The sequence below is a fragment of the Lagenorhynchus albirostris genome, chromosome 15 (assembly GCF_949774975.1).
Source record: "Lagenorhynchus albirostris chromosome 15, mLagAlb1.1, whole genome shotgun sequence".
Taxonomy (NCBI): domain Eukaryota; kingdom Metazoa; phylum Chordata; class Mammalia; order Artiodactyla; family Delphinidae; genus Lagenorhynchus; species Lagenorhynchus albirostris.
The window spans coordinates 30,290,005-30,315,737 of record NC_083109.1 but is presented as its reverse complement, the minus strand read 5'-3'; the positions used below and the strand labels follow the sequence as shown (position 1 = coordinate 30,315,737).

Here is a 25,733-nt window from a genome sequence, read left to right as displayed (position 1 = left end):
CCCTTAACCTTGGAGAACCCCGGCACTGTCTTTGGTGCTATTTTATTCTTCGTCTACACCCATTTTCTTGAAGCCTCATCCAGCCCCAGATCCTCAGCCTGTCCCTCTGGGTCACAGCCTTCCTCTCTGCCTACTCCTTAGGCTACTTTAAGATTTTTTTTAAAAAAACACTGCAATTCATTCATTGTTTAAAGAATTTGTCATGTTTATGTGTTTGGTGGAGGAAGAGGTTTCAGGGATTTGTATGTATGTATGCTTATGTACATACATGACATTATTTCTGTAGGTGCAAAAACATTTATGGCTAAATGCATGGAACAGCACAGAAAGTGAGACACCGAGATGTTATCAGTGTTTATCTATGAATTGTGGGATCATCATCAACCAGATTTAAAACTATACTGTTGCTTATAAAAATAACCTAAATATGTAACAATAGGCCTCATCGATTAGTGTTCAACCATAATTGGAACAATATGCAACTATTAAAAAGTTTGTTGGTAGTACTTTATCAGTAAGGCAATATTTTCATCACTTGATGCCAGGTAAAACAGCAGGAGATGCCAATACACAGTCTATATCGTCTGATGCCAGTTTTATGCGATAAATTTTTAAAGAAAACTGCATGCGCCTAGAGAAAAGACTGGAAGTACATGTATCAAAATGTGACCTGCGCATCTCTCCAGGTGTTGGGGTGAAAGGTGCTTTTTAGTTTCCTTTACTTTTCAGTTTCCTCAAAAAACGTGGGTTATTTTTACCTTAATAAAATAAAAAAGACAAAACATAGTTGTTATTCTTTATAAGCAACAAATGGCTGCCCACCCGGCGCAGAGGCCGGGCACAGCGCCCCGGCCCGCACCGTTGCCGGCGGGTCACCAGACACCCGAGCGCTGGCCGTTCAAGCAGGCCGAAGCGCCCCCGCGCGGTCGGTCCGGGGCGGGGAGGAGGGTGGGCACGGAGGGCTGGAGGCGGTGCCGGGCGTCCCCGCGCTTCCCGCGAGATCCCGCTCTACCCGCTCCGCCCTGCTCGCCGCGCTCCCAGCTCCCCGCGTCGCGGCACTTCCTGCCTTCCGCTCCCGCGCCTCCCGCTCTCGCCCGCGCCCGCCGCCTGCCGCCCGCCGCCCGGCGCCGCGCCCGCCGGCGCCCCCGAAGGTGCCCCCGGCCCGGCCGGGTCGCCGCCCCGCCCGCCGCCCCGCGAGCCGCTTTGTCTCGGGCGGGGCGAGCAGGAGAGGCCGCCAGGTGCCCCCCGCCGCGGGCCCGGGCCCCCCGCCCCGGGGCGGCGGCGGTGGCGCCGGGCCCCGGGGCGGGGGGCGCGCCGGGATGGGCCCCAAGCGGCGGCAGCTGACGTTCCGGGAGAAGTCGCGGATCATCCAGGAGGTGGAGGAGAACCCGGACCTGCGCAAGGGCGAGATCGCGCGGCGCTTCAACATCCCGCCGTCCACGCTGAGCACCATTCTGAAGAACAAGCGCGCCATCCTGGCGTCGGAGCGCAAGTACGGTGTAGCCTCCACCTGCCGCAAGACCAACAAGCTGTCTCCTTACGACAAGCTCGAGGGGCTGCTTATCGCCTGGTTCCAGCAGATCCGCGCCGCTGGCCTGCCGGTCAAGGGCATTATCCTCAAGGAGAAGGCTCTGCGTATAGCTGAGGAGCTGGGCATGGACGATTTCACTGCCTCCAACGGCTGGCTGGACCGCTTCCGCCGGCGCCACGGTGTGGTGTCCTGCAGCGGCGTGGCCCGCTCCCGGTCGCGCAGCGCTGCCCCCAGGCCCCCAGCGGCGCCCGCCAGCCCGCCCACGGTGCCCTCGGAGGGCAGCGGTGGGGGTACCACGGGCTGGCGCGCTCGGGAGGAGCAGCCGCCGTCGGTGGCCGAGGGCTACGCCTCCCAGGACGTGTTCAGTGCCACTGAGACCAGTCTGTGGTACGACTTCCTGCCCGACCAGGCCGCGGGGCTGTGTGGCAGTGATGGACGGGCACGCAAGGCCACCCAGCGCCTGAGTGTCCTGCTGTGCGCCAATGCAGATGGCAGTGAGAAGCTTCCCCCACTTGTAGCCGGCAAGTCCGCTAAGCCCCGTGCAGGCCAAGCCGGCCTGCCCTGCGACTACACCGCCAACTCTAAGGGTGGTGTCACCACCCAGGCCCTGGCCAAGTACTTGAAGGCCCTGGACACCCGCATGGCTGCAGAATCTCGGCGAGTCCTGCTGCTGGCTGGCCGCCTGGCAGCCCAGTCCCTGGATACCTCGGGCCTGAGGCATGTGCAGCTGGCCTACTTCCCGCCAGGCACCGTGCAGCCGCTGGAGCGTGGAGTGGTCCAACAGGTGAAGGGCCACTACCGCCAGGCTATGCTGCTCAAGGCCATGGCAGCACTAGAGGGTCAGGATCGCTCAGGCCTGCAGCTAGGCCTCATGGAGGCCCTGCACTTCGTTGCTGCAGCCTGGCAGGCTGTGGAACCTTCGGACATAGCCACCTGCTTTCGTGAGGCTGGCTTTGGGGGTGGCCCTAATGCTACCATCACTACTGCCCTCAAGAGCGAGGAGGAGGAAGAGGAGGAGGAGGAGGAAGAGGAGGAGGAAGAGGAAGAGGAAGAGGAGGGTGAAGGGGAGGAGGAGGAGGAGGAAGATGGCGAGGAAGAGGAGGAAGGGGGGGAAGGAGAGGAGCTGGGGGAAGAAGAGGAGGTAGAAGAGGAGGGTGATGTTGATGACAGTGATGAAGAGGAAGAGGAGGAGGAGGAGAGCTCTTCTGAAGGCTTGGAGGCTGAGGACTGGGCCCAGGGAGTAGTGGAGGCTGGTGGCAGCTTCGGGGGTTATGGTGCCCAGGAGGAGGTCCAGTGCCCTACCCTTCACTTCCTGGAAGGTGAGGAGGACTCTGAGTCAGACAGTGAGGAAGAAGAGGAAGATGATGAGGAGGAGGACGAAGATGACGAAGATGATGATGAGGATGGTGATGAGGTGCCTGTACCCAGCTTTGGGGAGGCCATGGCTTACTTTGCTATGGTCAAGAGGTACCTCACCTCCTTCCCCATTGATGACCGTGTGCAAAGCCACATCCTCCACTTGGAACACGACTTGGTCCACGTGACCAGGAAGAACCATGCCAGGCAGGCAGGAGTTCGGGGTCTTGGACATCAAAGCTGAGCCACTGGGCCTAGCCATGCCTCCAACCCGGATGTGGCAGCACCAGCCCAGGGCAGAGGACTCTCTGGGCAGCTGTTGTGGATGGAGCCAGAGTGGGGAACCCCAGATCCTTTAGTGATGTTCTCCTGGTCTTGTGACAGGCCCAGTCACCGCGGTAGGGCCTGGGGCTGGTGTCAGCCTCACTGCCTGCTTATTGCCTCTTTCTCAGAATCCTCTTTCCTCCCTATTTGCCCCTGGGCTTGGGGGACCAGGTGGGGAGGGTGGGGAGCTGTCCGGTGCTACCACACCGTGCCATCAGTGGACTAGGCCACAGTAGCAGCCAGGGATGGACCCTGGAAGCTTCTGGCCAGAGAGTGCCTCTCCCCTCTGCCATCCACACCAGGTCTTTGGTGGGGGGGACCCCAAAGCCATTCTGGGAAGGGCTCCAGAGAAAAGTCCAGCCTAGGACCCCACAAGGCTGGCAGCCCCGCATCCCTGCCCCGAGGCCGCCTTGAGAAGCACAGTCTAACCGCAGGCTCCTGGGCCTGCCTCTGCCTGCTTCCCCACTTCCCCAACCCCTTCCTCTGGCCCAGTCCATGTTACTTTGGCCCTTGCTTTTCTTTCCAGATTGGAGGTTCTCAAGAGGCCCTCCAGAGGAGTGGTAATGGGCACTTCCCTTGTGGGCAGCTGCAGGCCCCATGCCTCTCCTCCCTCTCTGGCAGGGCCCTATCCTGGGCAGGGGTCCTGGGGCTGGGCCCAGAGTCCAGCCATCCAGCTGCTCCTTTCCCAGTCTGAATTCAATAAATCTGTCCACCCCCCTTTTGTGGGAGTGGACATTTTAACAGCCAAGGGTGCATCCTTCATGGTCTGGGCTTGCGTCTGTCTTGGGGACACTTTCTTTCCCGGTTCCCTTTGGTCCTTGCTCTGGTGGGACAAATGTTGAGAGAGTGGCTACAGCCCAAGCCCTGACCAGGGTGAGGGGCAACATGTATATCTAAGTGTTGCCTAGGCTTGGGTGGGAGGGGTTTTCAATGCACCTGCCTGGGGGTGGGTTTGAGCAAGCTGGGCCTTGCACTGCTTTGGGGTTAAAACTTTTGGGTCAGTTGGCTGGGACAGGAGGGAGGGAGCCAACAGTCCCTGGAGGGCCAAATTAAACTGTGGGCACCTCGGAACTAGGCTTATCAAGGACCATTAAAGAAGATCCCTGCAGGAGAGGGGTCAGAGGGCAGAAAGAAAGGAGTGTTGGGGCAGCTCCTGTGGTCCAGGTTGGAGTTTGTAGCGGCATACAGGGCATCTCTTGTATGGTGCCTTAAGAGGGAGTCCTCTAGGCCTTTCAGTGATTGGCATTTCCAATTCTGGTGGCTATCCTTGGGAACAGTGTCAGGATGGAGGTGAAATTGCTGGGGACACATTGCACCCCCAAGAGGTTAGCCACTCCCTGTGTGGTACCCTCTGGAGCCCCCCCCCCCGCCCCCATCCAAAGGTGAGGACAGGCCCTCAGGGCCAGCTTGCCCCTCCCGGGCCCTTTGTCACTGAGGCCCTCAGGCCCCAGTGGTTCTAGTGAGGGGAGGGCCTGAGCTTGAGCAGGCCAGCAGCTCTGGGCCCCAAACCGGTTTTCCCACCTCTACTGAGGCTGGCACATCACCCCTGTGGTTCCCTGCCCCCACCTCCTCACAGTTCCTCCTCTCTCCACCCTGGAATGTGGGGGTGGGGTGGGGGGTGTTGCAGGCAGTTATCCAAGTCATCTTTTTAAACAAGAAGGTGGAATGACTTTCCCTTCCTTACCTCTGACTCTCAGGGATTCCCTTAAGACCTTGAAGGCTTCAGAACTAAGTGAAAGCAAAAAAGCAGTTGGGATTCCCAGCCCCCACCCTGGCCCCCATCCAGTCCCCATCTGAGCCCCGGAGGATGAGACAAGGAAGCCCAGCCTACCCCCTGGCCTGCTCTGGAGTAAATATGTGGGAGCAGTAGCCTTCTCCCCAGATGCCCCTGGCCAGCCCAAGGCCCTCACCTCAAATACCAACAAGGCAAATACTTCCATTTGTCTCCTGCCAACAAGAACACCTCTTTTGCTGGAACTGAGATCATCTCATTAATGATAACACCAACTGGCATTAATAGGGCTCTTGCTGTGTGCCAGGCTCTATGCTAAGTACTTTAGATGCTCACAAAGCCCCTGTGAAGTAGGTAAAACCATGAGAAACACAGAACAGAAAGGTTCAGTAATGTGCCCAAAGCCAAACCACTAGTATGTGGCAGAAGCAAGCTCTCTCCCCAGGCTGACTCTAGAAGTGCCCCTTTACTAAGGAATTCCTAACCCTAACCATATTCCTAAAGGAATTGCTTACTGACTCAGTTTCTTTTTTTAAAAAAAGCTTTTTATTTATTTATTTATTTTTGGCTGTGTTGGGTCTTCGTTTCTGTGCGAGGGCTTTCTCTAGTTGCAGAGAGCGGGGCCACTCTTCATCGCGATGTGCGGGCCTCTCACTGTCGCGGCCTCTCTTGTTGCGGAGTACAAGCTCCAGATGCGCAGGCTCAGTAGTTGTGGCTCACGGGCCTAGTTGCTCCGCGGCATGTGGGATCTTCCCAGACCAGGGCTCGAACCCGTGTCCCCTGCGTTGGCAGGCAGATTCTCAACCACTGCGCCACCAGGGAAGCCCCTGACTCAGTTTCTAACCCATGGAAGAATAGCTCTTGGAGATGAGGGATGTGGAAGTGTCTACAGGAGCTCTTGAAGCTCCTGTACCTATAACTAACCCCTGTTCCCCCAGTCCCCAAATACAGGGCTTTTGTAAATACCCTTCCCATTCTCTGTATTACTCCTTAGGGACGGTAGGTGAGAACCATCCCCATTTCATGAAGGAGGAAATAGGGTTCAGGACTATAAATGACCTGCCCAAGACACTGGCCTTGAGCTCTGGTGGGAGTCTGGGTTACATATAAAATGCCTCACTGGGACACTACTTGGGGGGTGGGGGTCAGTGGTGTGGGGATGGCCCTATGAGCACAGAGCTTTGAGGAGGGACCTAGCAAGGAGGCACTGTCACCCAGCCTACCACACAGTCCAGATGTGAAGCAGCTGGTGATTAACAATGGACCACCAGATAAAGCTGACAAACACTGGGATGCTGACTTCACTTGGGACTGATTGCTAAAGGACCCTGGAGGAGTTTCCTTGTCCTGAGGATACTGATGCAGGGGTTCTGGAGGCCTGGTTGGCTTTGGCAGTTCCTAGAGTGGGCCAATGTCTGGTGAGCAGTTGGCAGAGGTGATTTCTTGGGAGGTGGACAAGACAAACCGCCTTTTCAAAGCTGGGGCCTGAGAGGAGGTAGCTGGAGGGGGAAAACTACAACTCCCAGAAGCCCTTGCTCCCCCGGCGACTCGAGTATGGTTGCCATGGTTTCAGAAAACAATATGGCCGCTCCCAGCTGGGAAGTGAGTCTGGGTTAAAGAGGCAGAGGAGGCTCTGGGTGGCAGCAGTGGCGATAGAGGAAGCTCTTGAGGGGTCGTGAGGTTGGGCCTGGACTCTGCACGGCTGGAACGGCCTGACCTTTCTGAGGGCGCCAATGGCGGGCAGCGTGGACGAGGAAGCGCTGCACCAACTGTACCTGTGGGTAGACAACATCCCTCTGTCCCGGCCCAAGCGAAATCTCTCCCGGGACTTCAGTGACGGAGGTGTGCGCTCCAGCGCGCGCGTGTGTGTGTGTGTGTGTGTGTGTGTGTGTGTGACAGACGTGTGAGCTCCAGCGTGTGTGTGTGTCCGCGTGCGCGTCTGGGTGTGTTCTGTATGTCCTTGTGTGTCTACGCGTTCTGTCCTGTATGTACGGGTGTACGGGGTGTGTGTGCATACATGTCTCTTGTGCTTGTGTGCTTGTGGCGGCGGAGGCGGGGGTGGGTTGGTGGGAGGGGTGTCTATCTCCTAGAACTTCAGTTGTAGAAGTGTGCATCTTGGGTATGTGGGCATGTGTGTGTCCATATTATGTATACATGTTCTATCCTTTATGCATGTGGTGTGTGTGTGTGTATGAGTCTGTGACTCCCTCCTGGGACTTTAATGACTAAGATGCGTTCTGTGTATGTATTTGTACATTTCTGTGTGTGTGCATGCCTATTCTTCTATATATCTGTCTTGTGGGAGTCTGAGCATGTGTTTGGTCATATGTGTGTTGACATGTTCTGTCCTGTATGTATGAGTGTGGATGTTGTGTGCATATGTTTCTTTGTGATTGTGTAGGTGTGTGTCCAAGACTGTCTCCTGGGATTTTAATAATAGAAGTATGCACCTCTCTGTGTGTATATTGGTGACACTTTGTGCTTCTGTGTGTGTGTGTTGGTGACTGTCTCTTAGAACTCCAGTGATAGAAGTATGTGTCTGTGTATGTTTCTGCATCTCTGTGTCATTTTGTGTGTGTGTGTGTATTTATGTCAATTCCTAGAGTGAGGCCCCAGCCTCCTGAAGCGTTCTCTTTGAGACTTATAGAGGACTAGAGACCTTAGTTTTTATATGCCCCGAGTTAATGGCAAAGGAGTGCAGCTCCTTTGGGGTGTGCTGGAATTTTTGTCTCTGGCTGATCACTGATCTTGCTTTCTTACCTCACCTCCATATCATCCTTACCCCTTTCCACATCTTCACCTCTCCGCTTGGCCCCACCACTCTGAAAACCCTGATTCTCCCATCCCACCCATTCTTTCTCCCTCCCCCTTCTTCCTTACCCATCTCTACAACTTCCATGTCTGCTCCCACCCCCTCTCCCTCAGTCCTGGTCGCAGAGGTCATCAAGTTTTACTTCCCCAAGATGGTGGAGATGCACAATTATGTTCCTGCTAACTCTCTCCAGCAGAAGCTGAGCAACTGGGGTCACCTGAACAGGTAGCAGAATACCTGGGCACACTAGTGGGATCTCCAGCCCCTACACTGGGATCCCAGGAAGGTCTGCCCAGCCCCTCCACCTCCTGTGGTCTCCACAGTCCAGGCTGGTGGCTGGCTGGGAAGGGACAATGCAGACAGAATCTGTCTGGTAACAAAATCAAGCGACTCTTCTTTTGGGGAGGTGACAAGGACCCTCGAGACATATAAACACTGGGCTCAGGTTGGGTGCCCTTCCATTCCCCCAAGGCTGTGCACTGAAGGGCTGCAACTGCTGCACCCCTTTCCATCCCCCAACCCTTCACTCCATCCCCCCCAGGAGCCAGTCCACCATCCCTGTGTCTGCCCCCCAGGAAGGTGCTGAACAAATTGAGCTTCTCTGTACCAGATGACATGATGCGCAAGATTGCACAGTGTACCCCAGGCGTGGTGGAGCTGGTGCTCATTCCACTGAGGCAGTGCCTGGAGGAGCAGCAGAGGCGCAGGAAGCAGGGCACCAGCTCCTTACAGGTGCCACCCCATTCAAGTTTCTTGCACTGCTCTGGGGGAGTTTCCCAGGCAGCAGAACGCTCTGCCTCAGCAATAAGTGTGGGAGAAGGGTGCCTGGCTAAAGGGAGCCTGGCGGGCGGCGGGGGGGGGGGAAGGTGCTCTTTGCGGGTGGGCAGCCTGAGCTCACAGCAGACCCTGGGGGTTCTTTCAGGAGCTGGCTCCCCAGGATGGCACTGACTACATAGATGTGGGTAAAGTGGCCTTTAGTAGATGTGGGTAAAGTGGCCTTTAGTAGATGTGGGTAAAGTGGCCTTTACTTTTCTTCCCTCCCAGGAGGAGCTTTCCTCCGGTCCTTCCTTCCTGTGGGGGAAGGGGTGCGGGTGTGGGGAGGTGGAAGACAGGAAAACAGGGCTCCATCAGGATTACTCCTACACTTGCCTTGTCTCAGGTTTGTCCCAGAAGGCCCGAGGGGAAGGTGCTCCAGACCCCCAGGGAGGGGGGCAGCTCAAGTAAGGAAACTGGGAGCTCCTGACCTCACCAACCCTGGTAATCTCCCTATGCACATGGCTAGGAGGTGAGGGTGAGGTTTGCACCTGGAAAGGTAGGGAAGTCAGGGATGGGTGGGGGAGGGTGGGGGGGAGAGAAGGCCTGGTCGAGGGACACTGGAAGGGTGAGGGTGGGGCCCAAGATCCAAGCCTGGGCTAAGCTGCTTCTCACCCCAGGGTGGGCCGGCTGCCTGTGCCCCGGCCTCTGGGGTATAGCCAGGTGCTGCAGGGCGACCGAAGCTTCGTCCTCCAGATTGCTGAAAAGGAGCAGGAGCTGTTGGCCTTGCAGGAGACTGTGCAGGTGAGGGCGCACTGGGAAGGCGCTGGGGGATTGGGGCCTGGAAACACAGGGGCGGGGGCAGCAGGCTGCAGGCTTGACCTCTATGGGGCTCCTCCCAGGTCCTGCAGATGAAGGTGAGACGCTTGGAGCACCTGCTCCAGCTCAAGAACGTGCGCATCGAAGACCTCTCCCGGCGGCTCCAGCAGGCGGAGCGTAAGCAGCGGTGAGCCAGCGGCTCCAATGAGCCTCCTGGGACAAGAGCGCCTCCCCTCTCTTGGGGTGTGAGTGAGCATGGGGGGCAGTGGGACAGGAACCCTCCAAGCTGAGCCCCGTGACTGAGCCCCCTCCTTCCACTCCATCTGGGTCAGGAGAATGGACTGCTTTCCAGAACCTAGAAGCCACATGCAGAGACCTGGCATGCACCTCAAAGCAGTGCCTGACACCAGAGGGGGTTCTACCTTGGTGCTCCCTGTGCTGGGCCTTGGGGGGTGGTCCCCCAGCTCGGTCCGCACCCCTAGAACCCGGTCCCCGCCCAGCTCTGATGACAGCAGCGTCTCCATCCAGGCTAGTCCTCTGTGCCCTGGGCCAAAGGGGAAACTGCCCCAGACACCTGAGGGGCTTCCTCGCCCCTCCTGGGCACTCACCTGGGACCCAGCTGGAGGCTGGAAAGTGCAACAGCTGAAGGGGTGAGGAGTGAGCTCAGCCAGGAGTGGGGAAGACATGGGCTGTGCTTGTTCCAATTGCCCTCCCCTCACAGGGGTTATGTTAAGAATGTCTGGGCTGCCCCCATTAAAGGTATGCTCTCCTTCCTGTGCCTGCCTTCTGTTCTCTGAGGGGGATTTCCTGTCCCCCTTGTGCTACACCCCACCCCTTAAGTGAAAGAGCCTTGTGGGCCCAGAGTGGGTCTCAACTCGTGGTAGCTGGGCCCTGAAGTGGCCACTGCTTGGTAGGTTGATGATACCACCAGGGGTTAGGTCTTGTGCACTAGGACAGCCTGACTTCTAACTCTGGCTTTAGACTGACCCCCAAACCTATCCTCACAGTGTCCTCCAACCCTGTCCAAACCCAACCACAAACCCAGGCTTCAGATTCTCACCAAATGTAGCCACATAGTCACCCTCAACCCTGCTTATGGACTCACCCCTAAACCTGTCCTCTGTATGACTCCCAACCCTGCCCACAGACTGACCCCAAGTTCTGTGGACCAAGGCCAAGCTTGACTCTCAACCCTGACCAAGATACCATGGCCTTTGGTGCCATCAGCCTTTGGTGCCAGGCTGGAATCGAGTCCATGTTGTTAGATCTTCTGATATTTCAAAAGAGGAACAAGAAGAAGCAGAGGAGGAGGAAGAGGAAGAATAATTTTTTAAAGCCCCATGTGGACTAAACAAAATACATCTATAGCTTACTCTGGGTGCACTGTCTGCCACTTTTAGAGCTTGAGGAATAGAATAGACGTGTAAATACAACTGTGGGGGAGGCATACCGGGGCACATGGAATGGTGGGTTGGGTAATAAGAAAGCATCTGGCAAGAGTGGATGGGCTGGGATCAGAATGTAGAAATCTCCCAATGACCATGCTGGAGGACAGCATCTCAAACTTCAGAGTGTGAACTTATCACCCAAAATGATGCTAAAAAGTCTGAGGCTCTTCTGGAGACAGTCCCAGAGCACAGAGCGTTTTGGAACAGGGGAGGATTCAATAGTAACAATAGCTCATGAAGATTAATTTGCCGACAGTGTGTTCACCAGAGACCCGAAGATATGTTAGGGGCCACAGGGATCCAGCGGAGGGTAGGAGCCTTGGGGGCTCCCCAAAGGCAGTGACCCCGCTCTTTCTGAAAGGAAGCTGGCCTTAAGCTGCCCATACCATCTCTCTCCTAGTTATGTTGGAAGAAGGGACCGTTCCCCGCGGGTACTTTAGGGACCCTGTTCCAGCCAGCGAAATCGGGAGGGGGTGTTGTTCAAGGACCTGCAGGCGCAGCAGCGGCTAGAACCCTTAAAGATCCGAGGGCTACATTTCTGCTCCCAGACTCTGTGCAGGCGCCCACATCCCACCCCGGGGCGCTGAAGTAGGCACATCCCCCTGCCATTGCGACCGCCTCCGTGGAGATCGAGAGCAGAGGCTGCGGTCCCCGGCGGCTCCTGCACAAGTTCTCCCACCCCCCACCCCGCGAGCCTTCTTTGTTCTGATCCTTATCCGGGCCGGCAGGGCACCCAGGACGCGTCTCAGTTCCTCACGGGAGCGCTTCCTCCGAGGCAGGGGGATGGGACGGAAGGGGAAGATGCCGAAACCCGGGGATCGCAGAGCGGGAAGAATGGAGGGTTCCTCCGCTCCTGGACAGGACCTAGCGATGCCCGTATCGACTGCCAATGCGGGCTTGGAAGCCTCGGAAGGCGACTTTCAGGTGCCTCACCTAGCTCTGAGCCCCACCTTACGGCCGCTCAAGGGACAGAGCCCAGGGGACGCCCCTTCCAGGTTGGGCGGAGACAGGAGGAGCAAACCCCCAGGCTGAAAGTAGACACGCGTAGGGCCTATTAAGGGCGCTTCTACCTTCTCTCGCTTCTACGGTATCCTGCCGCCTGGCCACGGAGAGCGCCCTGGCTGACTTCATCGCGAGAACTTGCGGGGCCCCGGGGCGTGGGCTCGCACGGCGCAGCCGCAGGGGCTCCTGCAGGTGACGCAGAGGCGCAACGCCCGTTGGCGGTTCTTTGGGGCCTGCTTATTGGTCTGAAGTGCCCTCGCCCCACCCCTTCGGTCGACCAATGGGCGGAGGTGGGGGTGTGCCCTTGAGGCGAGCGGTAGCGGCGCGGGGCTCTCTCCTCTGGTTCTGCGCTGAGACCCCGCTGCTGCTGCCACCGCCACGGCTGCCGCCACCGCCACAGCTGCCGCCGCCGCTGTCGCGGTCGTCCCTGCCCTTCCTGGCTTCGGGGTGCTCCCCGCACGGTGAGACTGCTCTTCCTTCCGCCACCTCCCGGTTCCGCCCCGCTCGCGGAGATCCCCTCCCAGCGGAGCCGCTGTTCTGGGTAGTCGGTGCCTGCGACCCCATCCGGCTGGGGCTGGAGGGTTCCGCTGTCGGGCCCGGGACGGGGAGGGCTCCCTGGCATCTGAGTTGGGGAGATGTCAGGCCCCAGGGCCGCAGGTGACCGTTAGGTGGTAGAGCTGGAGTGCTTTCCGCGGGGCGCTGTCGGGGGCACGTGTGACACAGTGAGGGCGGGGGCCAAATGGGGTCAGCGCCGTCAGCAACTCCGCGCCCGCCCTCCATTGTCATCGCCTCAATGTGTGACCTTGGACGAGTAGCCTCTGAACCTCGCGTGGCTCGGCACCTTCAGGGAGGAGGGCTGTGATATCGGGGAGTACGGGCTCCCGAGACAACAGCGTCAGCAGAGATGAGGGTGGGGACGGCACAGGATTATGAGGGACAGAGCCGACGCCTCGCAGCCCGGGAGGAGTGTGATGGGGGGGCGTCCAGACTCCTCTGTCCCCTTAGAAGATGAGGATGGGGTGGGGATGGGGGCGCCACACCCACGGGGATGGAGGCGGGAGAGGGTACAGATTCCTATACCCAGGCCCCTGATGTCTCTGGGAGCTTGGCCACCACTTCCCCTTTGTCACAGAGCAGGAAAGGTTCGTTTAGGTTCTGGACCAGTGTTCCTGTTAGTGAGCAGGAACCCTGGTGGACTGAGAAGGGTGGGCTTGGGTTGCCTTTCCTCTTGAACCTTGGCCTTGGGAAGTGTGGGTAGGGCGTTTCTCTGCTCAGGGAGTTGAAGAAGGTCAGAGGCAGCTGTCACCCGCTGGACCTGGCCTGGCCTCTACTAATTGGGGCCTGGGTGGGGCAGGCAGTCTAGAGGCTAGAAGGGTCTGAGCAGCCTCTAGCTGCGGGCCTGAGAGGTTGTGGGGAGGAGATGCTGGGGAGAGGAGGGCAGCACTTCTTGGGGAGAAAGGAGGGTGGGAGATGGTGGGGGTCCCTTCCTGAGTTCACCCCTGCTCCACTCATTCTTTTTCTAATTAATTAATTAATTTATGGCTGCCTTGGGTCTTCGTTGCTGTACGTGGATTTTCTCTAGTTGCGGTGAGTGGGGGCTACTCTGTCGTTGCGGTGTGCGGGCTTCTCATTGCCCCGTGGCTTCTCTTGTGGAGCACCGGCTCTAGGCGTGCGGGCTTCAGTAGTTGTGGCTCACCGGCTCTAGAGCGCAGGCTCAGTAGTTGTGGCGCAAGGGCTTAATTGCTCTGCGGCATGTGGGATCTTCCCCGACCAGGGCTCGAACCCGTGTCCCCTGCATTGGCAGGTGGATTCTTAACCACTGGGCCACCAGGGAAGCCCTCCACCCATTTTTAAGAGAGAGAACACCCATACTTATCCTTGCAACTTTGGCCTGCTGGAGGGAGGAGAAAATGGAGTCATATCCAGTCTGAGTTGATATAAAACTGTCACAACCACTCCTGACCTTCAGCCTTGTCTTTCCAGGCCTTGTTCTAGGTATGTGGGCCCAGTCCTATGTCAGGTCCTGGAGTCAGCAGGTTAGTGTGGCCTCAGTGGGTGCTCTTTTTACATGCTTGAGCTTTGATGAGAGGCTTCTGTGGGACTGAGTGCTTAAGCCAGGACTGAGTCCTAGGCTGGGGTGGGGAGGATGGAAGATTGTAGAGTTCCTGACTCAAAGTCCTTGAACAGGTTGAGAATGTGGATTAGGAATGAATGAGAAACGAGGCCCCAAGAAGCTTGTTCCTAGCCACAAAGCAGAGGACAAGCTGGGGCTGGTCCTACGATGCCTGGGGTTTAGAGACTGCAGAGACGTGCTGTGGGGATGCAGCTGTGAGGTACAGGGCAAGAGGGTGGCAGATTCTGGAGCTCCACTTTGCCATGGACAGACTGTCTTTGACCCTCCCTTCAGCCTTGGGCCCCAGTGTGGGACAGCCTGGAGTAGCAGCTAGCACTCTGTGTGCAGGGCAGGAATCTAAGGGGCTGAGAACTCTGGGTTCCTGTGTAACTGTCCATCTGTCCATTTGCCCAGCTGCCATTTCCCTGTCCTGCTCCTTGTGCCAGAGGCGCCACTGGGCCTGACTGAGCCCTTCCCTGGGTAGAATAACCTCGAAGCAGCCTTTCTGTCTAAAGCTGAGAGGGATCTGAGCTGGGAGCTCTGTTTCCCAGAGAGAAGGTTCCGCCAATTTACCTGAGATTAACTGAGAGCTGAAGGAGTCCCCGAAGGCCCTTGTTCCAGCTTCCCAGCCCTCCCCATCCTGTAACTCTCTGTGGTACCACCCCTGACCTGTTGCCAGCCCATCTAAAGGTGGGGGTGTCTTTTTTTTGCTCGAGAGGGATGTATATTCTTCACATCTTCTTTATGAGTCCTTCTGGTTGTAGGGCATAGTGGGCTCCCAGCAGTCTGCCCTCTGGCAATCCCTGGAGACCTGGTGGGGAGGGGAAGGCAGGATGAAGGAAGGGAGAGGGAGGCCCCTAAGCCCTTGAGCTGTTTTTCTTTTTTTTATATATAATTTATTTTTGGCTGCATTGGGTCTTCGTTGCTGCACGCGGGCTTTCTCTAGTTGCGGCGAGTAGGGGCTACTCTTGAGGTGCACGGGCTTCTCAGCGTGTTGGCTTCTCTTGTTGTGGAACCCGGGCTTTTTAGGCGCATGGGCTTCAGGAGTTATGGGGGCTTCGGGAGTTGTGGCCCAATGCCATCTCCTCCTGATTCTGATGAAGAATTGTGCGTGGACGAGAGTCTGGCTCACAGGGGACAGCGACCAGAGAGGCTTTCTGCTAGGAAAGGAGCTTTTTCCAACCTTCTCTGAGCCCCTGAAGTCACTTGCCTCCTCGCTCTGCGTTTTCATTGCCCAAGGGTTACAAGGCAGTGCCTGAGTGCTTGCTCTGTCCTGAGCTCTGGGCAGTGCAAGAGACGCAGGTCCGGCCCTCAGTGGACCTTCCATTTCAAGGTTGAGGGGGCAGGTAACAGCTGATTGTGGCCAGGCTAGAAGATGCCCATCGGGGGGCCCCACTCTGAGATGGGGGGAAGGGAGTGCCCTCCAGGGCAGGGGTTGGCTTAAAGAATGAGGTGGGGCGGTTCCTCTTCTGAGAGCCTCTGGGCCCTGGTGCCACATCTGCCTAGAGGGCCCAGCTGAGGCCCATGCTTGGGCTCCACTTAGTTTGGTCATTCATTCATTTAACAAATATAAACTGAACACAGCTGCCCCCTGCCAGGTGCTGGGCTGGATGCTGGGAACACAGCGTTTGGCAAAAGCACAGTCACCGCCCTTGTTAGGTGGGGGACATAGATATCAAATGATCCCAGAAGTGAGAAAGGGGATCCTTTTTGAAGATTTTCAGGCCTATCCTGGGATGGGCGGTGGTGGGATAGGGTTGTGCTACCTTGAAAAACGTCCTCTGGAGCTGAGACCCAGGCTGGGGTGTGGATGGGGGGCAGGATTGTTCCAGGCAGAGGGGATGGCCTGGGTTAAAGCAGGCAGGCAGGCAGGCAACAGGCAATGGACTGGGGAGGAAGACAGGGACCGGACTCTGTGTGTACTGGGGTTTTATGAAGTGAAGAGAGTTTTATGAAGAGCCCCAGGAGCCTTTGCTTACCAGCCACTGTTTGAGTTTCATCCAGGCCTCCCAGGAAATGTCCTGGGAAATGGGGGCCTCTTGTCATTTCCCCTGGCTGCAGAGGTGTGGCTGGAGCAGCCTCTGCCCAAGGTAGGAGGAGGGTCCCCTTGCTCTTGGCCCCTTGCTCTTGGCCATGTTTCACATGCTCTGAGTCCACAGCTTCAGGGGATGGCTGGAGTGGGTAGGGTAGGGCAGGCTTCTCTCCAAGGGCCAGTCTCTCTGGGACAGCTAGGCATTCCAGGGCTCAGGGGCTGCCCTTCTGGGAGTGACCTCAGAGTACTCACCTGGGGCTGTTTCTGCCCTGGCTGCTCCTGCATTCCTGAGACCCAAGCCTTGCCTTTCCCTGTACCTCCTGAGGCCTCGTATGTGGGCTCCTGGTACCCAGGCTGTTTGCCCTGCCCTTGAGGCCAGGCTTGGGCCTAGGTGGACTTCTCTTGCATTGGGAAGTAGGGAGGGAGGTGAGGCCTGCTCTCAGGGCAGCTCGGCACCTGAGGGGCCTCAAGGTTATGCCCTCCACAGGCCCAACTCTGAGGCCACCCCAAGTTGGCTAGTCTCTTCATTCCCTGGACTAGCCAACGTTGTTCACTTATCTCTCCTTTAGTGTGTATCTCTGACAAATATGGACATACTTCTCTACGTAATCCAATTCCATTATCGCACCTAACTGATCAGCTTTTATTTCTTAATGTCATCTAAGATCCAGTCCCACTCATTATTTCCCAATTATCCCCTAAATGTCTCTTTTTAGAGATAGTTAGAAATCCCCTACCCCATTTATTTTTCTTCTTGAAACTGACGTGGTGGAAAAAACGAGGTCAGTTTTCCCATTCTTGGTCTCTTTGTGTGTTAATTTAGAACAGCAGTTGGCAAACTTTTTCTGTGAAGGGCCAGATAGTAAATATTATAGACTTTGCAGGCTATGTGGCCTCTGTAGCAACTACTCAAAGTAGTTTTGCTTTAGTGCAAAAGCAGTTTTAGGGAATTCCCTGGCGGTCCAGTGGTTAGGACCCAGCACTTTCACTGCCAGGCCCAGGTTCAATCCCTGGTCTGGGAACTAAGATCCCACAAGTAGCATGGCAAGGCAAAACAAACAAACAAATAAAAAAACAGAAGCAATTTTAGACAACACGTAAACAAATGAGCACGGTTGTGTGCCAGTAAAACTTTACAAAAAACAGTGGCGGCCCCCACAGGCTGTAGTTGGCCCATCCCCTATCTAGAACCACCTCCCTCCTTTATTTTCCTTCTTACAGTTTGGAAAAAAATTAGGTCAGTTGTCCTGTAGAATATCCTGCCTTCTGGGTTTGTCTCCTTGCTTTCTCGTGGAGTCATTTATTCTGCTGGCCTCTGTGTTTTTGGTAAGCTGAGGTTGGAGTTCTAGGGGCTTGTTAGATGCAGGTTAGACATTTGGGGTGGGGCTGCCCTGTTAGCACTGCTGTGACTTGGTGCTGCCTCACATCAGTAGACATCAGTGTGTCCAGTTGTCCCACTCTGAGTGAGAGGAGATTGACTGATGCAAGACTGATGTCACATCCCTCCATTGCAAACTCGTTCCCTTTAACCCTAGGTCATCTGTCAGTGGCACTTGCGCATATGTGAGCATCCATTTCAACCTTTGCCTTACTGGTTTAGCACCCACTGATTAGTGCTGCTCCTAGCATTTGTGTTTTGGGGGTTGCAGAATTATTTAGCAGTTGGTCATTCCTTTGTTAAAGAAGAGCTGTCCTTTAACCACCAGGGCAAGTTGGTTATAGGAAAGGCCAAGAGAGAGGCTGAATTAGTTCTCTATATTGCCAGTTTCCAGTAGAGAGTTAGGGCATTGCTACTGTCAGTAGTGACAAATGAGGATTTGGGTTCGTTTGTTTTGCTTTCTCCCATTTTTTGTAATCTCTGTGAATGCTCTGATTTTATGTAATTCCATCTGTTTCCATCAGTTGCACTTATTATTCTTTTTGATGTTGAGATGGTCTCAGCCCAGTCTTTCAGAGGCCTGGCTGCTCACACAGGCTTCCTGGAGGCGCCTCCCACAGTCTCTGCCCTGAGGCTGCCCTTGGGGAGCTGAGCTGGGAGGCCAGCCGGATAGTAATCAAGCCAGAGTCTGAATGGTGGGTTTCGATGGACGGCAACCCCTTCATGGGTATCTGTTCTGTATATGGCCCTGACCGATCACTCGGAGGGAAAGCTCTGAGGACATGTTTTATTATGTGAGCCCCCATATTTGCCCCCCTCCAAGCATATTGTTAACTCTGACCTGGACCCACTTGTGCAACGTGAATACTGTGGTCTCTGGATGTAGGATGGTACAGCCTGTGTGTCTGGGATGGGCCAACCTTTGGGTCACCAGCACCAGAACTTACCCCTGGAAAGTGCCAGTGAAGTCCCCTTCCTTTGCTGGTTGCCTCTTCCCACCAGCCTTAGGTGGGCTGGGCACAAGAGGCTTGTGCTGGTGCTTTGGCACCCAGAAGCTGCAGCTCAGTACATGCTGGCCAGGCCCTGGGTCAGTAGTGTGTCAGGCAAGGGTGAGGGCTCTTGGTGAATGTGGGGAGTGGGTGGAGGAGTGGGGGGGCAGAAGCCCCCTCTGCTAGGGGGTGCAGGTACCACTTGGGCTACTGAGAGCAGCAGGGGTTTGGGTCCTTCCTAAAGGGAACTCTCTGCTCTCCCCTAGCCACAGGCCTATTGGTGACCCTGACCCCTGCCCTCCCCACTCCCCATGCATCAGGCTTCTGCTGGTGTCCCTGGAGCATGGGAAGCTGCTGAGCTTGACCAGTGGTGTCTGGCAGGAGCTGCGTGTCTCACCCTGTGGCAGGGAGGGCATCCATGGCTGCAGCCAACAAAGGTGAGTGCCTGCCTGGTCTGGCGGGGTTTGTAGCATCTTCCAGCGGGCCCTGGTGGGAAGGGGCATTGCTGCATGTGGGGCCTGCGTTGGCTGTGAGTATGTGTGTGTGTCTGTCTGAATGTGAGGTACGAATTACATTACACCAGTGTTTGTTCTGGGGACACCCAAGCCAAACCCGGGGACCCCTGCTGGCTCCATGGTGTGCTGGTCTTTGGAGGTGTGTGCCTTCATGGCCCCATGTTCCAGCCTCCCTGTTCCACTGTGGGGGTTGGGGAGCACAGGGGGCTTTGGGTGAGCATTGAGGCTGCTGAGGTGGGTAGGGCCACAGCAGGTTGTGGAAAGGAATTTGGGTTTCATTCAGAGTCTAGAAGTGCTCATAGAAGGTTTTAGGCAAGAGAGGCCTGGTAGGATATATGAGGATCAAGTCTGGGGGGCTCAGCAGTGAATGTGAAAATGCCAGGCTGGCCCCCTGGCCCTCCACTGAGTGTGCAAGAACCCAGGCAAGGGCTGGCCCAGGGCTTCTCACCAAAAGGACTCTGGGTAGGGCTGTTGGGAGCCCTAGGGGCTGTGGGGGTCAGAGAGGATTGGGGTCATGCTCTTGGCAAGATGGGCCTCTTTCAGCCTTAGCCTCCCCCGGTACAGGCCCTTAGCCCAGTTCCCACGCTCTGCCTGCCTTAACTCCCTGACTTCCCGGCCTTGGAGAACCTGACCCAGCTGGAGACAGCCGTGGGCCATGTGAGGGGTTAAGCAGAGAAGGAAAGGCGTCTCTGGGAGGGGTCCTGGAGGCTCCCCTGGGTTCTTCCTTCTTACCTGCCAGTGATCAGTGATGAGGTTTAGAGGCAGCTGCGGCCCCTCCTAGGAGGGCTGAGTGTGGTTTTTGACCCTGTTTGTTTCTCCCACTCCCAGGCAGGTCCCATAGAGCCCATTCCTGTCTCTGCCCTTCTCCCCTCTCAAGTTGGGTCAGCAGGAGGGGCAGGCAGGGGGCCTCAGGTACTGACAGACCTGGAAGAGGAGATCCCAGAGATGGGGAGCTTGCTTGGCACTGTGAAGGAGAGCATGGGGCAGGGTATCTTGAGGACTGGGGCTGAGTCCTGCACTGCTTGGTGTTTGGAGTTGGGAGGACTGTCTCTTCCCTGTTAGCCCCATTCCCTCTAAGTGAAGGGTCATATTAGCTAATCCCTGACTCCCACCCCCACAAACCCTCTCTCAGGATGAGTATTTTCTGTGGGAGGACTGAGCAGGTAGGGGCAGGTGGGAGCCTCAAGCCTTTGATCGCCACTGTCCAGTAGGATGTGGCCTAGCCCAGCAGTGGATGCTGGATGATGTGAAGGGCAGTCGCAGAGGGCGGGGAGGTGACACGGTGGAGTAGTTTACTGGGATAGGTGAAGGCAACAGCCCCGGTAGCCCTCTCCCACTCTCTTCGTAGGCAATAAGCCCAGAGTCCGGAGTATCCGCTTTGCGACAGGCCATGATGCAGAAGGCTCCCAGAGCCATGTCCACTTTGATGAGAAGCTGCATGACTCTGTGGTCATGGTCACCCAAGAGAGCGACAGCAGCTTTCTGGTCAAGGTATGTGTGCATCTTCCCCGCCCCCCCGCGCCCCCCACCCCCATCATCAGCCTCATTCCATCTGTCTTCTCCCTGGCCCTGCCTGGCTTCCTGAGCCTGTTCCATTTCCTCTAAGTTGGCTCCATAGGCACATCTTTGTTCTTCCCTGGGCTTTGGTTTCCCCATCTGTAAAATGGGAAGTGTGAGACTGTGGTAAGATGAGTGCACTTAGGACAGGGGTCCCCAGCCCTCAGGCCACGGACCATTACTGGTCCATGGCCTGTTAGGAACCAGGCCACACAGCAGGAGGTGAGCAGCAGGCGAGTGAGCGAAGCTTCATCTGTATTTATAGCTTCTCCCCATTGCTCACATTACCTCCTGAGCTCCACCTCCTGTCAGATCAGTGGCGGTATTAGATTCTCTTAGGAGTGGGAACCCTACTGTGAACTGCGCATGCGAGGGATCTAGGTTGCATGTTCCTTGTGAGAATCTAATGCCTGATGATCTGAGGTGGAGCTGAGGCGGTGATGCTAGTGCTGGGGAGTGGCTGCAAATACAGATTATCATTAGCAGAGAGGTTTGACTGCACAGAGACCATAATAAATCAGTTGCTTGCAGACTCATATCAAAACCCTATCAGTAAGTGGCAAGTGAAAACAAGCTCAGGGCTCCCACTGATTCTTCATTATGGTGAGTTGTATCATTATTTCATTATATATTACAATGTAATAATAATAGAAATAAAGTGCACAATAAATGTAATGCACTTGAATCATCCCGAAACCATACCCACCTCACCCCCACCCCCTGGTCCATGGAAAAATTGTCTTCCACAAAACCAGCCCCTGGTGCCAAAAAGGTTGGGGACCACTGACTTAGGATGTTACTTGAATGGGAGTGGAGCTGTTGTTATCATCGGCATCACCCCAACCATTGCAATTGGAAGGCAGGTGTCGAGGCTGTGGTGTCACAGGCCTGGGTTCAGGTCCAGGCCTGCTATTCTGGCTCTGACCTTGGGCAGGTCACCTCAGTTTCCCTTCTCTGAAGTAGAGACAATTTATACCCCAAAGAGTTGGAAATGGAAGGATGTATGTATGTCACTCAGGTGTAAGGCTAATTATGCTGATAACAAGGTGTGACTTTATTTACTCTTCTCTGCCAAACCTCTGGCTGATTTAGGCTCTTTGCAGTAGTATTTATCACCCCCATGTTTTTCCCCTCTCCTCCTCTCCGAGTGGCCACATCTCATACACTCTTGTCTCCTCTGCTGCTGGGACACACACAGTTGGATCCCACATCCACTTTGGAGGGGCAGGAGGAAGTCTCTGGAGGGGATGGATTGGAGGGAAACAGAGACTGAGGCCCTCAGGTTGGACAATAAATCAGGGCTCCAGAGTTGAGCCCTGGAGGGCATGGTGGTGAGGATGCGGGATGGTTTCTGGTTTACTGAGATCACCCTGAGGAGGGGCCCAGAGTCATACCTGTTTGCCCAACTCTAAAACCCTTGCTCTTCCTCCAAGAGCTGACAACTTCCCCAAGGGAATAAACATAATTAACCCAAACTTTCAAAAATAGCTCCCTGCCTCCCATTGCAAAATCCATTCATGTAATTAGAGAAAATCTGGAAGATAGAAAAAACTATAAAGAAATTTAAAAGTACCCGCAATCATACTATCCAGAAATAACTACGGTTAATATTTTGATGTGTGTTATTCCAGTTTCTTTTTTAGCTTTGTTTCCAAAAATGAAAAACTGGTATCACAGTGTACACACTGTGTTTTGCTTGCTTCTGTTGTGAACCATCTCCTGATGGTTTCCACGAGATTTTAAAACTGCCTGGTATTCCACTGTATGTATCATCATTGATTTAGCTGGTTCCCTATTCCTGGTGTTACAGTTTTGTACTGTTATAAATAGGGCAGTGATGAGTATTTTTTTTTGCACATCTCTGAGTATTTCCCCTGGAAAATTCTGCAAGTGATACAGCTGGATCACAGGGTCACCATTGGCAGGTACAGCCAGAAAGTCCTCTTGAGAGGTGTGCCCTCTACCAGCAGAGTGTGGGGGCCACAGGGACTGAGCTTTATCATGCAGTGACATCATCTGATCTCATTGAAAGGCTAGTTGCTCCCCCAAAGGACAGGGCCATCCATTTCCTGAAACTGAACAGGAGTGTGTGTGCATGTGAGCTGTGGATACAGCATGCGCCCCTGCACCTCCTGGACTGGCACTCCAGTCAGCCTACCTGCCCAACAGCCACCCTGGCCTGTGACCCTTCACATGGCTGGAGTTTCCAAGGATGGCCAAGCTCTGTGTATGAACAACAGAAATTGCTCGGGCTGTGAATCAGGGCTGTTGGACACAGTGAGCCTTTGAGTGGGCAGGCAGGAATCCATGTTCACATGCCAGCAGGGTGGGCCGGAGCCCAGGTTCCATGGCTGGTGCCAGTCTTGTGGGCCAGCTTTGGACTGACACAGCTGGTCTAGTGTCTGTTTTTCTAATTCTGTCCCATCCTCCATCTTGTGCTATCTGTGTTGCCTGGTGGCCCTGCCATGACTAGAGGACCAGAGTCCCTGGGCTATTGGCTCTGGCCACATGCTGGTAGTGGTGGGAGCAGGTGGATGGCCTGTGTCGTGGGGCTTTGAGTCTCCCCTGTGGGCAGTGGCTGGTGCTTTGCTGTGTGCCACGTGTGGCAGCAGTAGCCAAGAGGTCCAGGGAGGACTATACCCTGACCACACTGTGGCCTTCAGCCAGTCATTTCCTAGCTTCCATTTCATCATCTATAAAATGGCCACCAAGGAACTTCAGGGCTCATGAGACACATGCTGAGGAGTGTGTGGGCCAAGCTGTAGGGATGGGGTCCTTGGAGAAAGGGCCTAGAGCTACCCGGCCAGGGGTGTGGACCAACTAGAGTGATGGAGGGAGTCAGGCTACCCTGGGATTGTCAAGGAAGCAAGTGTAGGGCCCCACAGGATCATCAGTGGCACAACCTGGGTGGGCCCTGGGGGAGACTGTAAGTGAAGGTGCCTCCTTCCCCCACCCCTCCTGCTGCAGGTTGGCTTCCTGAAGATCCTGCACAGGTATGAGATTACCTTCACTCTGCCCCCAGTGCGCAGGCTGAGCAAGGAGGTCCGAGAGGCACCTGTCCCCAGCCTGCACCTCAAGCTCCTCAGCGTCATGCCCATCCCAGAAGGTGCGTACCCTGCTTGGGGTGCTGGAAGCCTGCCCTCCTCCAGCAGGGCCTGGGTGTGAGTGGGAGTGAGAGCATGGGGTACTTCCTTCCCCCATCTAGGGCTGATGGGCAGCTTAGCAATCAGGGGTCATGATGCCTCTTTATGGCCTTGCAGTGTGGCACCTTGGCAGGTCCCATACCCCAGGCCCCACTCCCTGAACAGAAGTCCATGGGCTCACACAGTTGGCCTATGTCTGCTCATTGCCTGATAGTTACCTTAATGGGACAGTGGGAGCCACTGAGGAACTGGCTCTGGGCCTCTAGCCCTCCCTCTGCCTGTACCTCAGGAAAAAGCTACTGGAACCTCAGGGACTCTGGGCAGCTACCTCCCATCACCCGCCAAACCTGGGCTTGGGCTTGGGGCTGCTTCTCTATACCCTGCCAGCTTTAGTGCCCCCCCTTCTCCCAAAGGCTAGGGTATCAGTTTCACCATGTACTGAAGCCCCAGCTTCAGTTTCATTTCCCTCTACCTCTACCTAATGACCTCACCCTCAAGTGGATTGAGCAAGCCCCCTCAGGCCTCTTGCCACCAGATCTGCTCAAGCCCTGCCCTGCCCTCCTTTCCCCTCCCCATCACCCTCTCTCCTTGCTTGCCTTTTTGGGGAATCCCACCTCTTGGAAGCCTGAGTTTGACCTCTGGCCTGCAGGCAGAGGCATGTAGAGCTCAATGAAGAATGGGAAGTTCCTGAGGCCCATGCGCCCAGCCCTGGGGGTAGGGTCCTGGGCCATCCTTGCTCCTCTGGAGGTCTTGGTGGTGGGTGGGGGCCCGTGAGTGCTGGGGGGTGGGGGCAGGAGGCCGCAGAGGTGCTGATCGCCCGGGCAGGTTACAGCATCAAGTGTGAGTACTCAGCGCACAAGGAGGGCGTCCTCAAGGAGGAGATGCTGCTAGCCTGCGAAGGTGGCACCGGCACCTGCGTGCGCGTGATGGTGCAGGCGCGCGTCATGGGTGAGAGCTCGAGGCCCGGGTCTGGCTAGAGGAGGGAGGCACCAACTTGGCTGCAAGGAGTTTCCACCCTCCTTGAGTCTGAAAAAGGGATCCTTGTCCCGGCCCATCCCCAACCTCCTTGGTGGGTGCCTTTCTCCCCATCCCCTAGCAGAGCCGGGAGGGAAGGTAGAGGAGTCCCCTTGGAGTAGGTGGGGCCAGGGTCCAGCCTGGCATACTGACTTGTCACCTGCCTTGCAGACCGACACCACGGCACACCCATGCTGCTAGATGGTGTCAAGTGCGTGGGTGCTGAGCTAGAATACGACTCAGAGCACAGTGACTGGCACGGCTTCGACTGAGGCCCTCGCCCCCACCTGCCTCGGGGCCTCTCAGCCTTAAACCCCACCTCGTCTCCTCAAATGCTGCGTGATGGTGTGGCTTCCTCACCCTTCCCAGGGATGGGCATGGAGGTGGAGGGTCCAAGGGCCTCCAAGCTGGAGCCTCGCCCACACCTCTCACCTCATTTGTGCCACCTCCCTGCCTCTCCAGCATCCTCCTCTCCCACTTCCTCCTCTCTGTGTGCCTCAGTCTCCTGCTGGAAGAAATGGGCTGAGCCCCCAAGGAGGCTCTCTGAGGAGGGATGGAGAGGGCCTGGGGTGGGTTCTACCCACCCCCCTACCCCAAGCCATAGGGGCTGTAGCCAGGGCCTAGGAGAGGAGGGAGCTGGCTCTGTGGTGTAGCTGCCCCCATTACTGCTGCTGTCGTCTTGCTTTAGCCATCTCTCCTGTCCCCTCCCTCTTTCCCACTGCCGTCCATGGTGAGGAGGAGGGAGGTGCAGTTCCCAATCCCTACCCCCCCCGGTCTGTGTTTCTTGGTTTTTAAACAACTGGTTGGGATAAAACCCTAAAGAAATAAAACTTCCAGTGGATACCAGAGGCCAGCAGGATTTTTGTTCTCCAGGGCCCTGAGAATGCCCAATCCTTTACAGAAGGGCCAAGGAACAGTTTTGGCTCAACTCATTCTTTTTGGAGGCAAGGTCACTTTGTGGTATTACAGCACCTGGCCCCAAAAGAAGTATGCACAGGGGGTGACATTTTAGGCCTGGGAATAGTTGCCAAGACAGAGTTTGGATGGGGAGGGGCCTTCTGCCCAGGTCAGAGAGAGGTCTTGTGGAATGGGGCATTCAGTTTGGGAGGCTTGACCCAGAGACAGCAGCACCCCCTTCTGGTCAGTTCCCAGCCCCAGGCACAGCTGAAAACCTCCCTTTGCAGATCCCAGCCCCTCTCCACTACTCCACTATTA

The 25,733-nt window shown here is 56.0% G+C and overlaps 3 protein-coding genes across 8 annotated transcripts; all 3 read left to right on the top strand.

Annotated features, from left to right (window-relative positions):
- The first annotated feature begins 1,279 nt into the window (after positions 1-1,279).
- Positions 1,280-3,959, top strand: CENPB (centromere protein B). Its single transcript, XM_060122775.1, has one exon. The coding sequence runs from the start codon at positions 1,320-1,322 to the stop codon at positions 3,129-3,131; it is 1,812 nt and encodes a 603-aa protein (XP_059978758.1). The 5' UTR covers positions 1,280-1,319; the 3' UTR covers positions 3,132-3,959.
- A 654-nt stretch (positions 3,960-4,613) lies between these two features.
- Positions 4,614-10,099, top strand: SPEF1 (sperm flagellar 1). Of its 5 annotated transcripts, XM_060122777.1 has the most exons (8): positions 4,614-6,785; positions 7,869-7,980; positions 8,331-8,487; positions 8,678-8,717; positions 8,915-8,975; positions 9,189-9,312; positions 9,411-9,514; positions 9,660-10,099. In XM_060122777.1, exons 1-8 carry the CDS (start codon positions 6,677-6,679, stop codon positions 9,979-9,981), a joined length of 1,029 nt encoding a protein of 342 aa, XP_059978760.1. In that variant the 5' UTR covers positions 4,614-6,676; the 3' UTR covers positions 9,982-10,099. The 5 variants fall into 5 exon arrangements, with proteins under 5 accessions (XP_059978760.1, XP_059978762.1, XP_059978759.1 ...); XM_060122779.1 differs by having other exon boundaries at positions 9,411-9,803; XM_060122776.1 differs by lacking the exon at positions 4,614-6,785 and having other exon boundaries at positions 7,033-7,980.
- Positions 10,100-12,098: 1,999 nt separating this feature from the next.
- On the top strand, positions 12,099-25,359 carry ADISSP (adipose secreted signaling protein). 2 transcript variants are annotated; one of them, XM_060125074.1, is made up of 6 exons: positions 12,099-12,238; positions 18,610-18,726; positions 20,153-20,295; positions 23,329-23,467; positions 24,330-24,452; positions 24,690-25,359. In XM_060125074.1, exons 2-6 carry the CDS (start codon positions 18,708-18,710, stop codon positions 24,788-24,790), a joined length of 525 nt encoding a protein of 174 aa, XP_059981057.1. In that variant the 5' UTR covers positions 12,099-12,238; positions 18,610-18,707; the 3' UTR covers positions 24,791-25,359. The 2 variants fall into 2 exon arrangements, with proteins under 2 accessions (XP_059981057.1, XP_059981058.1); XM_060125075.1 differs by having other exon boundaries at positions 12,113-12,238; positions 18,556-18,726.
- The last annotated feature ends 374 nt before the right edge of the window (positions 25,360-25,733 follow it).

Excerpts from the sequence above, each read along its gene's own strand:
- CENPB (XM_060122775.1), top strand. The coding sequence starts at position 1,320 with ATGGGCCCCAAGCGGCGGCAGCTGACGTTCCGGGAGAAGTCGCGGATC.
- SPEF1 (XM_060122776.1), top strand. The coding sequence starts at position 7,628 with ATGGCAAAGGAGTGCAGCTCCTTTGGGGTGTGCTGGAATTTTTGTCTC. Across the intron at positions 7,981-8,330 it reads AACTGGGGTCACCTGAACAG|GAAGGTGCTGAACAAATTGA; the intron begins GTAGCAGAATAC and ends TCTGCCCCCCAG. Across the intron at positions 8,976-9,188 it reads CAGGGAGGGGGGCAGCTCAA|GGTGGGCCGGCTGCCTGTGC; the intron begins GTAAGGAAACTG and ends TTCTCACCCCAG.
- ADISSP (XM_060125074.1), top strand. Across the intron at positions 20,296-23,328 it reads ACAGCAGCTTTCTGGTCAAG|GTTGGCTTCCTGAAGATCCT; the intron begins GTATGTGTGCAT and ends CTCCTGCTGCAG. Across the intron at positions 24,453-24,689 it reads GGTGCAGGCGCGCGTCATGG|ACCGACACCACGGCACACCC; the intron begins GTGAGAGCTCGA and ends CCTGCCTTGCAG.